Source organism: Malania oleifera, chromosome 3, assembly GCF_029873635.1.
Source record: "Malania oleifera isolate guangnan ecotype guangnan chromosome 3, ASM2987363v1, whole genome shotgun sequence".
NCBI lineage: Eukaryota > Viridiplantae > Streptophyta > Magnoliopsida > Santalales > Ximeniaceae > Malania > Malania oleifera.
Window position 1 is genome coordinate 51,451,651 of NC_080419.1, and position 16,713 is coordinate 51,468,363.

General features: G+C 36.5%; 1 protein-coding gene across 7 annotated transcripts; it reads right to left on the reverse strand.

Moving 5' to 3' along the window:
• Window positions 1–1,693: 1,693 nt before the first annotated feature.
• On the reverse strand, window positions 1,694–11,895 carry LOC131150981 (probable sucrose-phosphate synthase 3). 7 transcript variants are annotated; one of them, XR_009135648.1, is made up of 13 exons: window positions 11,092–11,866; window positions 7,323–7,555; window positions 7,063–7,126; window positions 6,274–6,972; window positions 5,640–5,771; window positions 5,419–5,550; window positions 5,162–5,338; window positions 5,026–5,079; window positions 4,825–4,887; window positions 3,253–4,209; window positions 3,007–3,134; window positions 2,502–2,758; window positions 1,694–2,157 (listed from the first exon to the last, which is right to left on the reverse strand). XR_009135648.1 is itself a non-coding variant. In XM_058102112.1 (13 exons), the coding sequence occupies exons 1-12, from the start codon at window positions 11,368–11,370 to the stop codon at window positions 2,532–2,534; spliced, it is 3,207 nt and encodes a 1,068-aa protein (XP_057958095.1). In that variant the 5' UTR covers window positions 11,371–11,895; the 3' UTR covers window positions 1,694–2,157; window positions 2,502–2,531. The 7 variants fall into 7 exon arrangements, 6 of the variants coding, with proteins under 6 accessions (XP_057958095.1, XP_057958098.1, XP_057958097.1 ...); XM_058102112.1 differs by having other exon boundaries at window positions 2,502–2,820; window positions 11,092–11,895; XM_058102115.1 differs by having other exon boundaries at window positions 1,694–2,103; window positions 2,502–2,820.
• Window positions 11,896–16,713: the final 4,818 nt, after the last annotated feature.

Here is a 16,713-nt window from a genome sequence, read left to right on the forward strand (position 1 = left end):
TGTCAAACCTTGCAGGTGGATTTTGAATCTGGTACATCAAATAAGTTAAGTGGAAGGTCTTAGAGAATTAATATGTCAATTAATTAAATTGTCAGTAATTTAATTTAATAAACGAGTATCTATAATCTTTACATGGGGAGATAAATAAGCATTTAATAATAGGAGCTCGAAATTTAATTTCGAATATGACAGGGAGTGCAATTATAATTCTTTAGTAATATGAATTATAATTAACGTAATTAAGAATGAATTCGGGTCGAATTAGGAATTCTTAATTATGTGGAAAGCTGTAGTCATATTTGCCCAAAGGTCCATGTTGTAACTTATATACACGTGCTCCATTCAACAGCTAGGGGAGACAAGAAAACTCTCACAGAGGCAGGCGTTTTCGTGAGAGAAGAAAACCCTAGAAGCCGCTTACGAGCTCACTCTCTCAAGAGTAAGGCATGTTCAAGGAATACACTAGAAGATTCGTGGTCGTCTTCAAGAGCTCGTTTTCATTCTTGCAGATTCGGGATCAAACTAGACAGATCTCGCAAGTATAATCCTAATCACGTAATTAGGGGTTGCATGATTTGATCATTTTTTTTGTTATCCGTATGCACTACAACCGGATCTTAGGGCTATTCCGCAAGTCCTTTCAACAGGAGCACCCTTGACAAATTTCACCTATGTAAGCTTGAGAGTGGGAATTGTTCTCTTTGAGAATTGGGCTTATTATCATGAAACCGAGATTAGCACAAGGTCGAAACGTGCTGGCTATTCAAGATCATGTCAACACTTGAATGATTATGTGTGAATAGTAATACTTTATTTCCCTTAAGCAGTCATAATTCAAGTTAAAGACCACTACTCACTCTGGACTAAAGGTTATTGTTCATTAGGTGAAAATTCAATGCAAAGCACACTTTTGTTATGCATAATTATTCATCTTTGATTGTTAAACTCTCTACATGCATGGTACATACATAATATTAAAATGAGGGGTGAATTATTAGTGTATTTTAATATTATTATTTTATTTATTATCCTTAAAAAGAGCATGTACCTTAGATTGGATTATTGGATTATGTATTCATATTTTATTAGGTTATTCATTCATATATTTCATAAATGCATAAAATTAATTATATGAATTTACCTTAAATCTAGGTTTGTATCTATTTAATATATACACTTCTTATTTATTAAGTACATTGAGAATGAAGAGTAATTTTGTACCAATAAATAAACCCTTGAGGCATTAGCACAGCGTACCAATCTCTTCTCTTCATTCTTATCATATCATTCTTTTTTTGAGTCTGAAGAGTTTTAAAAGAAAAAAAAAGGAAATTTTTTTTTTTTTTATAGCTCTAAACTCCTTCGTTTGTGCAGAATTGGAGATAGTCATACAATTCAAATCGGGTTATTGTATCCTAAGATAAACAAACCGATTCTTGGATTATGCCAAAAAATCGCAGAGGATTTGAATTTCTTTAAAGAAAGCAGGATATTCGTACCTCAACCTATTTGTGAATCATATTTATATTTCTATTTTATTTATATAAAAGTTTTATTATTTTTACTTTATTATATTTCCTAACATGTGATAAATAAATTACATTACTCTTACGATTTACCATGAAACTCGTCTTCATTATTGTTTTTTTTTTTTTTTTTTTTTTTTTAAAATAAAGGAGGGTGGCACCTCCAATTGTCGTGTTTACTTATTGCTTTTGTTTCATTTGCGTTCAATGATTGCAAATTTGTTCAGTTTACACCTTGGTTTCCTTCTGGCAGCCCAATTTCCTACAAACGGATACTCAAGAGGCTTCTATAAATGAAAGAACGTTTGGAAACCAAAAAGTCAGACTGAGAATGATGCTTTGGAGTGGCATCTGATTCAATTTCCAGCACAATGAATTTCACCCCGATGGAATTGATGCTATTAATTACCCCCTGTATAACGTGTGTTCAAAGCCCTGCGACGGCTCAGCACTTGGCTTCAAGCTTTTTGGCTTTTGATCTTCTTCTTGAAGCTTGTCAAACTCCCTCTTTTCTCAGTTGTCATCTTCAATAAACTCCCCTCTTTCGTCCACAATTTTTGTAACTGCTCTTCCTTCTCTTGAAAAAATAAATTGCGCCCAAAGGCACCTACAGTAAGCTTGCCTGGGCATCCTAGACAGGAAGATATGGGCATAAGGCATATAATACGAATTTTTTTCTTAAATAAGAAAAGCTAAAAATTGATCAAGTAAAACTCCAATTGAGGCACTTCCATAAATTTGAAAAAAGCATTTGCAAAAAGATACATTTGTATGCAGAGGAAGTCATAATCAGGATCCATATACATATTTAACAAAAGTGTTTTGCAACAAGTGGAATCATCGAGTTGCACTTAGTCTTCAGCGGTGATCCACATTGGAAATGCTAAGGAGAAGAAAATAATCCATCCCATCGATCACCAAAAAGATAAAAAATAATAAAAAATAAAAAGGCTAGCATAGTTGCAGTTTCCATACCAAAAGAGAATACGCCCACCATCTTACAGGTTACATTCCTGCAGCAGCTTTAGAAACTTGCTTTAAAGCATTTGCAATTTCTTCAGCTGTTGCTTCCCCGCTTGTGTAGCTGACCAGCGGGCTTTCTCCTGGAACAATGTCATCCCTCGCATAGCTACCAGTCGTTCTAAGCAACTCTTCCGAACCTTTCTCAACCACGCCTTTCATGATCAGAGTCTTGTGGGTTCCTGAAATCAGTTCCTCATAGTCCGTGTCTCCTGTTTCACCCAGAATGACACACATGTTTGCGACGTTCAGTCCCCACCGGACAAACAGATACCTGGAGTATTCATCCAAAGAGGAGAGGGGGTGATGGGGAGCAAAATGCTACATCAGAAAGAAGCCTGAAGTGCCTATTAGAAGTCTACAACTCTACATTTCTCCCTTGACTGTGTTTCTTGAGTCTTAAGTCTGATTCAATTTAACAGAATGTTCCCACACATGCAAGATGATGTGAAAAGAGTACCTCAGTGCCTGTGCTCTGGATGCAAGGAGAGGAATGACTTGCATTCGGGTCGAGTTCCTGCAATACATCAGATGGCAGCGCAGACCCCGCATCCTCAGCTTTTGCCTCATATCATCCACCCTCTTTGCCTAAATACAATCATCGTTTTAGATAACAGAACAGAAAAATAATAAATAATAAATAATAAATAAATAAATAAATAACAGTTACTTCACGTTTGTGCTTGGGTTAAGTTTAGAGTTATACCTTACTGGGGTCCTTGATCAAGTAAGAGACGCAATGGGCATTGCTTGCTCTTGTGTCTTCCTCAATGGGAATGGAGGAATTATTGCTACTCTCTCGTCTACCTTCATTTGTATTCATCAGCTTCCAGATGGTTTTCTTCAAACCGTCATAACCCCAGCGGTAGTCAATATGTGATGCATAATCTGGGTCTGGACAAAGCTTTCCATCTTCTGCACAAGTACCTGGGTAATAGACTTCACTCCCACTGCTACAAATTAGAGCATCAAACTCACTTGCTGGGATCTCTCCTGATTTCAATAACTCTATTGTCTCTGACAGTGGCATGGCCGTTGAAAATGCAAACCCTGATAATCTTGAAGTCTGCGAGTCAGAGCGGACAGCCTTAATTATTTCCTGCACTTTCTGAATCATCTTATTTTCAGGAGCTCCATTGCTATCATAGCAATCAAGTGCTATAACAATCAATCTTCTACGACGCCTCAACATGGGATACCTGCTCGGAACATTATCAAGCTGTCCCTTTCCACCTTCAGAATCTTTTTGGTCAGCTTCTGGCTTCCTAATCCGGCTTAGGACTCGTTTCACCTGGTCTTGGACGTCAGATTCACCTGATGCTGCAGCAGAATGATCAATTGATTCATTTAGTGAAGCTTTTTCCCCATCAACAGAAAGCCTAAGGGACATATCTTGCACATCCTTGAGCGAATCGTTGAGGGACTCTTCAGCAGCCATTTCATCCACTGGCGTGTCTGTTTGCCACTGTGGATGCCTCATCCGGCAGGCAGCAACCCTTGTCAAGTAGGTCCGGCAATGCTCAGGCCATGAGAACAGGTGTATGTTTTTCCAACCATTATTTCTGCAATCAAGCCATAAGTTCTTCTCTGACACCAGTTTAAGCAACGCAGCTGCAATCGCTTCCTGATCATGAGGGTCTACGAGCAGACCATTGTTCAATGCCTAAAGATCACAAATGAAACAAGTTCCCTTGGTCAAAGAAATAAAATCACCATTAACTTCTATATGGTAATAAAAAATTTTTATAAATACACAACATTCTTATATAAACATAAAAATATCCTCAATTTTCTTTCATCTTTTTCTAAGAACTTTTCTGTCTACTCTGCTTCTAAAACTAATCTAGCATTTGGTTTGGGGAATGAAATAGGTTGGAAATGTCTAATGTATACAAATATTATAGTTTTTTCTTTTTTAAAAAAAAAAGAAAAAAAGAAAATGTCATTCTATTGTAAGGGAAAAGACCGTGCAAAGGTTGGCTTTATTCCAACCAACATGGAATAACATAGAGACAGACAGTCCCTTGATAAAAGTTTAGGACATTTACCCCTCAGTTATTGGCTGGAAAAGCAAAAACTTGGTAATAATCATTTGTTTCAAAATAGCAAGAACTTCGTTCTGTAAACTGTTATAATCCCATACAATTGCTATTCCATTTCCACCTATTCCATTCCATAAAACAAACATAAAGAGTAAACAACATAGCAATTTGCAAGAAAGTAGCCAACAACTAATTAGTTATACTGCAATTAGAAAGCTTATTCAAGCCATTTTTACCCGATGAATATCAACTGGACCACCATTTTTAGTAGCTACCATTGGAAGTCCATGTGCCGCTGCCTACATTGTATAGAAAAAAAAAAAAAAAAGGCATGAAAAATGACCACCAAATCAAGAGCAAGCATCAGGAAAGATATGAAAAATGACCACCAAATCAAGAGCAAGCATCAGGAAAGATGGTATCAAATCAAACCCAACCTCAATCAAGGTAAGTCCAAAAGGTTCAACCAGAGCTGGATTTATGAAAACTCCCTGCCATATTTTCAATGTCTTAGTTGATAACAACTGCACAGCTACATAAAGGTACTTACAAAAGCAATGGGCTATCATGAACCTTTGTTTTAGCTGCAAGCCTGTAGATATCTGGAACATCATTTTGCTTGTGATGCTTCGGGTAGGCCACTTGCCCATAGAGGTCATACTTATCGACTAGTTTTAAAACTGTTGTAAGCACACTGGCATTCCCAGATGACATTTCATCTATATCGTCTCTGTTCCCCATAATAAGTGTCTACAAACAAGCAATTCCGCATTTTTTTTAAGTGTTTGAAAAACATTGGCTTCTGAGGAAAAATTAAGTAACCTACTTACAAGATTAGCAAGCTCTCTTAATGAACGGCATTCACCAAAAGCTTTCAAAAGAGTAGTTAAATTCTTTTTTGGATCTGGTCTTGATAAGGCCAAGATTATTGGCTTATGGGGATTTGTGAGGAAACGCATTACCTACAGAAACAGGATAATTTGAGGTGAGAATAGATAAAATGATATTAGTGAATTGTAACAGCTATCATATAATTGCAAAAACCACTCACTTCTGAGCATATTGCTGGGGCAGCCTTTGGAGATGACCCATCTGCACCAGTAGGTGCTGTAAGTTCTCCATCAACATCGGTATTGTCTTCTTGAACCACAACACTGCTGAAGTCCATGCCTGGAGGAATAACCTGCAAATGTAATTCAAGTTTATTGAAGTTTGTTTGGAGGTCTAATAATAGACATTCAATAGAAGTTGCACTATATTTTGATTTATACTATGTTTCATCAAGGGGAAAAAAAAAAGCTCTGCAAGAAAAAATAAGAGCCTGTTTTGAACGTTTGTCCAAAGTCATGGTAGTACTTCTAAAATATAAAATTAGATTATGCACACTCCAGGATTCTAAAGGTGATTTCGGTTCATTTGGAAGCTGTTCCAAACAAGCTCCAAATCATTCTTAATAAGCAGTTCCGGTTGGAGATTACATGATCCAAAAGGAGACAATTGGGGGAAAAGGGGGTTTATGAGCATGGGAAAATTATTGTGAGTGCAATATAAGAGATCAATTGAGAGAATAGATTTTGTTCATTCTCAAATATATCATTTTCCTAACTATCTAAATTTCCTCACGTGCCTCTAGTAAAGACATAATACAAAGTTAATAAATCAAAGGGCACAAATGAGCTTCTTACCGCCATCCTTGGCATGAAACGACCATGGCAATTAACCCCACGTCTGGCACGGGCACGCAGAACTTTCTCAAGCTTAACATCAAACCCATCATAGAGCCCCCACTGCTCCTCAACCTCTTGCTTGGTACTCGTGATAACAAGTTCTGCAGCATCAAGGGAAAGCTCTTCTGCTTCTATCCTCCTCATAATCTTATATGTTGAATTGATATCCTCTTTTGATTGCCTCCCTTGCTTAAGAAGCTGCTCTAGCTTGTTCCTCCCCAGAGAATGTCCCGTTAGAACCATTGGGACATTTAAAGCACCCGAGAGAAGAGCAGCACTATCCCCTGCATCGGCATAATGACCATGAATCACATATGGCCACACAGGTTGACCGGAACCAATTTGTTCTCCCAAAACTCTGGACATATTTAGAATGTGAGCTAGAGCTCCATCTACAAATTCCTGAATATGGGGCCATAATAATTCTTTCCGGAGATATTTATCACGTGGACCGAAGGGTATCCTTACAATATATGCCCCACTACTTTCGCCCACGTCATTCCCATCATCATCTTCAGCACCAGCAGTTAGCATCTCTGTTGGCTCTCCATAGCTCCAATCCACTTCCGGTGAGGAGACTTGGCGAGTGAATAGATCTACCCTATACACACCAGGCATCCTAGCAAGTGCACGAGAAAGCTCCACTACATATTTGACCTGAAAATTTGATGATGATGGAAGAATATTAATGAAATGAGAAATAATAGTGCCAATATTATTATATTCATAGTAGGATGTTGTCTTTACTTGACCACCGGTATCCGAATCACGACCAAGCTCCATGTTTTCTCCACGGACCAAACCATGCAAACTGGTCACAAAGATGAGGAAAAGTAATTAACAAGAAATGGATGAAACAATGAGCCAAAAAACAAATCGTAAACTAAGAAGTTAAAATTTGAAGCAATTGATTAAGAAATGGTAAGCAGAGAAGAAACAATTAATATAAAGTGACCTTTTACATCAATCAACCTTTAGTTAGGAAATTCCACTTAAAATAAATGTACCTGATAAGGACAATGTAAAGTCTCTTTTCCTTGTTGTCATCCGACCATACTTCCAAGTTGGAGAAGTTACGTTGGAACCTTTTTCTTGGAGTCTCGCTTTGCATCAGTTCCCCAATACCGTCCCCCTTTTCTCCTTCCGACAAGTCTTCAGACATGTCTTCTGTTGCATCTCTGCGTCCTTGTTCCCGCTCCCACCTCCGTTTAGCCACCCGTTGTAAATCATCCCATTCCAACTAAAATCACAAAACTAACATATTAGCATCAAAAGTTAATTATTCCAATCCCATTGAATGATTTGATCTTATTTTCTTAATAACACATGCCAGCAAAAAACAAACCAAATTGGAAAGTATTTCAGCTAATTCCATTGGTCACTTTCTGAGGTTTTTTTCCCCCCAGTAGCTGCCTATTGTAAGTGCCAACACCAGTTGCATTCCCCTGCAACATCTTACATCATATGCTGTGCTGAAACTGTGGCTTTTAGGAATTGAACTTGCCAATAATATGGCCCTGTCCACCTGACGGGTTGCTTTGATTGGCCAAACCATCCACTCTTGATGACAAATTAAATAAACATGTTCTCCAATATGCTGTCCGCTTCCCTTTGCGTCCTTCCCGCAACCCCTCTCATGGCCTTCTCTTCACTTCCCTTCTCTCCTCGCTCCTCTTCATTCATTCCACCCCCTCCCCCTCAACAGTATATATATTATATTATAGGTGAAATTATTTTCATGTTCTGATATATATATATATATATATATATATTGTGGACTGTTGCTGGATGCGTGGTGCACATATAAAATGAACGGCAGAGAATGATCATGACCAGCCATCTGTTTGTATTTACGTTGCAGACCCAATTCCAGTTCTTCCTTCATTGCATGCAATGGTTTATTATTTATTGTTATTATTTAAGGGTGGGCAAAAATTGCTTGGGGTGCGAACAGGTGGTCCTCTCGTTTTATTAGTTTATATTTCTTTTTACTTGATGGATTTGGAACAAATTCGATGCATAGATACTTAATTTTCATAAATATATATATATATATATATATTAAGATGGGACAACTTTAATTTGATTATTTTTGAAGCGTCATTTTTTAAGTCTTGTACCTTGATAAATTTATCTTATCCATTTATTTAAATTGTGAATAATAATTCAAAATTTTAATAAAAATAACTATTCACTTGCCATATTTACCCAACAACTTTAACTCACAGTAGGTAGAGAATAAACATGGGAGACAGAAAAAATATTTTAATTAAATTATTAAAATAGATTTTAAAAAATTAAACAGTTAATTTTTTCAAAAAATGAAATAAAGACATTATAGGTGATATTATGACGAACAAAAAGCGAAATTTTCATCAAAGATCCTATAGTGCAGAAACCAAGTTTCTATCATCAAAACCTTAGCAATTTGCACAGCAGGCAATCATTTTCCAAATAAAAAAGTTCAAATAATGGATACGTTCACTTTCTCCTCAAAGTTTTCCAAAACACAGCAAAAACTATAATTCTAAAGTTACGTATAATCAAGAAGAAATGCTAGATATACATATATACAAACCCAAACAAGGGAATCATTAACACCGCCCAATATTTTGTAATCAGATAACGTCAAGAACACACATATAACGTATCAATATCTGTTTAAAAATATATAAAGAAAAACATTGATAGCTGGGCAACCAATTTGGGAGGTCAATTAAGCCCATTTCTGCCAATGATTATGAAAACCCATTTTGAGAGAGAGAGAGAAAGAGCTAAAGGGGACCTGCTTCTTCTTGCGGGCAAGATGCCAAATGCGCCAGCACATGTTTTCGAGCCTGGAGCTGCGCTCGCGGGTGTTGCGAGTGGCAACTACCTTGATCCATGTGCGGTGGAGGTCGGTCTCGTCCACCCCCGTCACCACCTCCTCCACAAAGTACTTCGTGGGATTGAAATGCCCCCGCTCCGTCAGGTTCACTGCCGTCAACTTCTGCTCGTCAATCGCCGCCGCCCCTGTGTCCAGAATCGCCTCCAAGTACCCATTTATCCACTCATTCCCTGCCATTTCCACACCCTCTCTCCCCTCCTTCTCCTCTTCGCACTTCAACAACAAAAAATGGGTACTGTTCTATCCTAGCAGAGCCAATACAAATTCCAAGAACCACCGAGAAAATTAAAACAGAGGAGCTGAGAAAATACTGAATGGGGAAGCGAATGGGCTACGGTTGCAATTGGCTTAATTTATTGAAAAGTAGAATCATTGGTTCTTGAAAACAAGATGGTGAAGAGAGAGAGAGAGAGAGAGAGAGAGAGAGAGAGAGAGAGAGCGCGAAGAAGAGGAAGAAGAACAGGAAGAAAAAAGAAAGAAAGAAGAACCAGATGGCAAGGGAATGGAGGAGGGAGAAGAACACGTGTCAAGCGAAACAGTGAGGCATGTGTGGGTCTTGCTTTTACACAAGTGGCGCCCTTTGGCGATTTGTTTTTCTCGAAAGTTGTCCGCTTCCCTTTGCGTCCTTCCCGCAACTCCTCTCATGGCCTTCTCTTCACTTCCCTTCTCTCCTCGCTCCTCTTCCATTCATTCCACCCCCTCCCCTTCAACAGTATATATATTATATTATAGGTGAAATTATTTTCATGTTCTGATATATATATATATATATATATATATATATATATTGTGGACTGTTGCTGGATGCGTGGTGCACATATAAAATGAACGGCAGAGAATGATCATGACCAGCCATCTGTTTGTATTTACGTTGTAGACCCAATTCCAGTTCTTCCTTCATTGCATGCAATGGTTTATTATTTATTATTATTATTTAAGGGTGGGCAAAAATTGCTTGGGGTGCTAACAGGTGGCTCTCTCGTTTTATTAGTTTATATTTCTTTTTACTTGATGGATTTGGAACAAATTCGATGCATAGATACTTAATTTTCATAAATATATATATATATATATATATATTAAGATGGGACAACTTTAATTTGATTATTTTTGTATATATATATATATATATATATGTATATATATATATATATATATTAAGATGGGACAACTTTAATTTGATTATTTTTGAAGCCTTATTTTTTAAGTCTTGTACCTTGATAAATTTATCTTATCCATTTATTTAAATTGTGAATAATAATTCAAAATTTTAATAAAAATAACTATTCACTTGCCATATTTACCCAACAACTTTAACTCACAGTAGGTAGAGAATAAACATGGGAGACAGAAAAAATATTTTAATTAAATTATTAAAATAGATTTTAAAAAATTAAACAGTTAATTTTTTCAAAAAATGAAATAAAGACATTATAGGTGATATTATGACGAACAAAAAGCGAAATTTTCATCAAAGATCCTATAGTGCAGAAACCAAGTTTCTATTATCAAAACCTTAGCAATTTGTACAGCAGGCAATTATTTTCCAAATAAAAAAGTTCAAATAATGGATACGCTCACTTTCTCCTCAAAGTTTTCCAAAACACAGCAAAAACTATAATTCTAAAGTTACGTATAATCAAGAAGAACTGCTAGATATACATATATACAAACCCAAACAAGGGAATCATTAACACCGCCTAATATTTTGTAATCAGATAACGTCAAGAACACACATATAATGTATCAATATCTGTTTAAAAATATATAAAGAAAAACATTGATAGCTGGGCAACCAATTTGGGAGGTCAATTAAGCCCATTTCTGCCAATGATTACGAAAACCCATTTTGAGAGAGAGAGAGAGAGAGAGAGAGAGCTGAAGGGGACCTGCTTCTTCTTGCGGGCAAGATGCCAAATGCGCCAGCACATGTTTTCGAGCCTGGAGCTACGCTCGCGGGTGTTGCGAGTGGCAACGACCTTGATCCATGTGCGGTGGAGGTCGGTCTCATCCACCCCCGTCACCACCTCCTCCACAAAGTACTTCGTGGGATTGAAATGCCCCCGCTCCTTCAGGTTCACCGCCATCACCTTCTGCTCGTCAATCGCCGCTGCCCCCGTGTCCAGAATTGCCTCCAAGTACCCATTTATCCACTCATTCCCTGCCATTTCCACACCCTCTCTCCCCTCCTTCTCCTCTTCGCACTTCAACAACAAAAAATGGGTACTGTTCTATCCTAGCAGAGCCAATACAAATTCCAAGAACCACCGAGAAAATTAAAACAGAGGAGCTGAGAAAATACTGAATGGGGAAGCGAATGGGCTACGGTTGCAATTGGCTTAATTTATTGAAAAGTATAATCATTGGTTCTTGAAAACAAGATGGTGAAGAGAGAGAGAGAGAGAGAGAGAGAGAGCGAAGAAGAGGAAGAAGAACAGGAAGAAAAAAGAAAGAAAGAAGAACCAGATGGCAGGGGAATGGAGGAGGGAGAAGAACACGTGTCAAGTGAAACAGTGAGGCATGTGTGGGTCTTGCTTTTACACAAGTGGCGCCCTTTGGCGATTCGTTTTTCCCGAAGGCTGTCCGCTTCCCTTTGCGTCCTTCCTGCAACTCCTCTCATGGCCTTCTCTTCACTTCCCTTCTCTCCTCGCTCCTCTTCCATTCATTCCACCCCCTCCCCCTCAACTGTATATATATATTATATTATAGGTGAAATTATTTTCATGTTCTGATATATATATATATATATATATATATATATATTGTGGACTGTTGCTGGATGCATGGTGCACATGTAAAATGAACGGCAGAGAATGATCATGACCAGCCATCTGTTTGTATTTACGTTGCAGACCCAATTCCAGTTCTTCCTTCATTGCATGCAATGGTTTATTATTTATTGTTTTTTACCACTTTAATAATAATAATAATATAATAATAATAATATTATTATTATTATTATTATTATTATTATTATTATTTAAGGGTGGGCAAAAATTGCTTGGGGTGCTAACCGGTGGCCCTCTCCTTTTATTAGTTTATATTTCTTTTTAATTGATGGATTTGGAACAAATTCGATGCATAGATACTTAATTTTCATATATATATATATATATATATATATATTAAGATGGGACAGCTTTAATTTGATTATTTTTCAAGCGTTATTTTTTACGTCTTGTACCTTGATAAATTTATCTTATCCATTTATTTAAATTGTGAATAATAATTCTAAATTTGTGCATTTCTGCCTCATTGGCTGTAAGGTGCTCCTGAGTTCTTCTTCTTCTTCTTCTTCTTCTTCTTCTATTCTTTTTAGAATTCCATAAATCTCATTTTGTAGCATGAGATAATGACCCCTCCCTGATGTCAGGAACATCTATTATTGTACTTGCAGTTTGTTGGTTGCAGTTAGTTTCTATTGCATACTTGTACAACTAGTGATGCAAGAAACTGTTGGGGAAGAGGTGGGTTATGCAAGTTATGTATTTCTATTTTTGGGTAATTAATAATTATACTTAGTATTGATTGGATTTAGGAAAGATTTTTTATTGGACCATTGTGTTTTGAATATCACCTCCATAACCCACCTCTTCCCCAACAGTGGTATCAGAGTTTGGTTTCTTTATTGTCATGGAGGTGAACATTAGTAGAATGATTAGTTTGAATACGAATAATTATCACGTACATTTGAAAAGGGAAAATGGATGGAGGATCTACCGATGATGATTAGAAATTGATAAATAGGCAAGTATGTGGTTATATCTGACAATGGGTTGATGATAATGTCTATAACCATTTGGCCAATGAAATTGATGCACACTTAATCACTTTGGACAAAACTAGCTAAACTTTATGCTTGAAAAACAGGGGGGAAATAAATTGTATATGATAATAAAGCTTATGGATTTGAAATACAAGGATGGTACTCCTCTCACCAATCATTTGAATGAAATGCTAGGAATTATAAATCAGTTGGCATCTATGAAAATTTCTTTTGTTGATGAGGTGCAGGTTTTATGGCTTCTTGGATCTTTACTAGATAGTTGGGAGACTTTTAGAGTTTACATCACAAACTCAGCATCTGAAGGAGTTGTATCTATCCATAAGTATGGTAAAAAGTAGTTTGTTCAATGAAGATACAAGGAGGAAAATTGCAAGTTCTTCATCCTCTCAATCAAAAACCTTTGTCACAAAAAATAGGGAGAGAAGCAAAAGCAGAGGTTCTGGAACTCGTGATAAATCCATAAGCAAGCCCACTCAAAGAAAGACACTAAATGCTTTGCTTGTGGTAAGAAAGGTTATATAAAGAAATATTGTCGAAAGTGGAATAAAGAGCAAATAAAAGAAAAAGAAAAATATGACAAGAATAACGAAGATAAAGATAGAGCTGCTATGGTTTCTAATGGCTTTCTTATTTTTTGTGAGAATAATGAAATTAATCTTGCTTGCTAGGAGTGTAGTTGGGTAATAGACAATGGTGCTTCCATTCATGCAACCTCCTAAAGGGATTTCTTTTCATCATATACATCGGGTGACTTTGGTGTAGTGAATGGGAAATGATGGCTTATCTACCGTTGTTAGCATTGGAGATGTATATATACTTGCAAACTAACAATGGCAACTGGTTAATTCTCATAAATATAAGGCATATTCCATACATCAGATTGAATTTAGTCTCCACAGTGAAGCTTGAGGATGAGGGATACTGTAACACCTATAGTGATGGGCAATGGAAGCTCACTAAAGGTTCTATAGATGTTTCTAGAGGAAATAAGTGTTCTACACTTTACTTGATGCAAACAAAGCTCTCTAAGGGCATGGTCAATGCGGTGGGAAATGATTCAAGTGCAAAGTTATGGCACAAAAGACTTAGGCATATAAGTTAGAAAGGAATTGAATTTTAGTCAGGAAAAAGTTGTTGGATTATATCCCAAAGGATATGTCCCACATGAATAACACATGAAAGATAAGTGTACCGTATGATAAGGGAAATGAAATGACTTATGATAAGGGAAATGAAATAACTTATGATAAGGGAAATGAAAGGTCTTATCTAAAATGAAAAGTCTTATCTATGGATTAACTAATGTGAGATATAATAGCTGGAAGTTAAAGAGTTTCCTATGAATCTATGTGTATTGCTATTGTTATGGGGAGTAGTATGATGGTTAAAATATTCTGCAAAGTAATAGAATAGATTAAAAGTAAGGCATAGTATGTCCTTTCTCTGCCTTAGCTCTCTGTTCATCAGTCATATTTCCATAAATCTGGCGGAGTGCGGAAAGAGATCGGGGTGAAGCGAAAGAAACAATTTCTACGATTTCTACAAACGTTCTTATCAATTTGTATTTGTCATGAACGATCCCAGAATGTATATTTTATGTTTTCTACATTATAGATTATACACGTATGTGAAGATCATGATGATGAAGATCTTGTGTTTATATAATAGTAACATTTAGATTTCTTACATGTGGTATCAGAGCCATGTTGGAATTATTGTGATCTTCCTTGCATGATAAAGATTGCTTTCGTTAACCCCTTACGATCTCGTTATTGTTTCATATAAAAATTTGTGTTCATGATATTTTTCTAAAATAAAAAAAAAATTAATATAATATATGATTGCTAAAAAAAATTTATATGATATTTGCTGGATTTATGGGATTTTATGTTTTTAATATAATGATTCTAAATCTCGCTACCCAAGATGTAAAGTGATTGTTGGATGTTTATTTTCTGGCAGATTTAAATTTTTAATTTGTAGTAATTTCAATAGTTACGGATGGTTTCTACTAGTATTTTGGGGAGTAAACCAATTTAGTTGTGAATTGAACAAAAGATATAATCAATTGCTTAGTGTAAAGTCATGTTGCTGAATCACATGCTTTAATGAGAGAATTTCAAAAAAAAAAAAAAAAAAAGATGCATGGTTCTTGGCTTTGGGTCACTTACATATTTATATTGGGTGATCAATTGTATTTATGCATGCATGAATTGTCACATTTTACATAAAAGTAAGCATGTAAAATTTTTATAGTTGGGTGAATAATTGTATTTAAGCGTATATGATTAATTATCTACTTTTAAAGACTAGTTTATGTTATGGCCGTTAGTTTACGTTATGACTGATTCTGTGGTATATTGTGCTAATTACGTAGCTAAGAAAAGTTCCATCTAAGAAAGTGGGACTTAAGCGGTCCATTGTGACTCCTCACTTACTGGGAATTGACCTGGGCCCCACTGCCACATCATCAGCGTAACCTCAGCAAAAGGTGTCATCACAGTATGATAATTGTTGAAACTGGTAATTCAAAGTTCCTTGAGAATGATGAAATTAGTGGGAGTGATATATCACATAATGTGGTCATTAAAGAGATCTGAGTTCCAATTCCAATATTTAGACCTTTAACAGATATTATTGTTCCTTCAGTTATTGAATAATAAGATAATGTTGAACAACAATCTAGTGATTTATCACTTCGCAATGAAAATATCACCATTGAACCAATTGCAGAACAATCACAAGAAAATTTCCCGATGCAACACATCTCCAAATTTATTTTGTGAAGGTTCTTACTGACCCTCACAAAAACTAACTAGCTATCAAAGTGTCCTGGAGTTCGCTAAACTCAACCTCGAGATGGTCCTGAAAATATTTTTTTATATTAGGGTGAAACACTTCTTAGTAAGGTAGATTAAGTTAACATCAGTGTGTGGTCAGCGTGCATTTAGTATTTACAGAAAACATCCATCCTTCATTTAACCAAAAATAGCTATTTTACATCATACTCACTTTATATTATCGAAAATACTCATCTTGTTTCTATAATATAAATAGTTCAGTAAATAAGTAACATCATTTACATAAATCTACAGATATGCATAAAAGACACTCCCTGTGACTAAACACCATTTATTTCCCCCATGCTACGGGTTGTGCGGTCTGAAGGCTGGACTAAACCTCGGGTGATCAACTCAGACTAAGTCAAATCATATGTCTGCTAATACACTTCCAGGCATCCGCAACTCGCTTGCGGGTCTGATTGTCTAACCACTTCCTGGTCCGAACTTTCAGGGAAGGTACACCATATACTGAGGCTAATCGTCTGAAACCACCCAACACTTCTATTCAGAACAGTGTGGGCACATGGCCAAATACTGAAGGTCTAGCAACGGTACCGTGCTCATAACATAACTGGTCCTCAAGGTTCCTAAAGCATATCATGCAATTTAAGTAATAAAAATTGTATTTCAAACTCATTTCGTATAAAACCTGTCATATTATAAATTCTCGACCCTCGGCAGTCATAAAAAACCCGGCCCCCAGCCATTATATAAAACTCATCTCACAGCCACTATATCAAATCCCAATCCTCAGCCATCATATAAAACTAGGCTCACGATACCTATATCAAATCCCAGCCCTCGGCCGTCATATAAAACTCGACTCATAGCAGCTATATCAAATCCCGACCCCCGACCGTCATATAAAACTCGGCTCATAA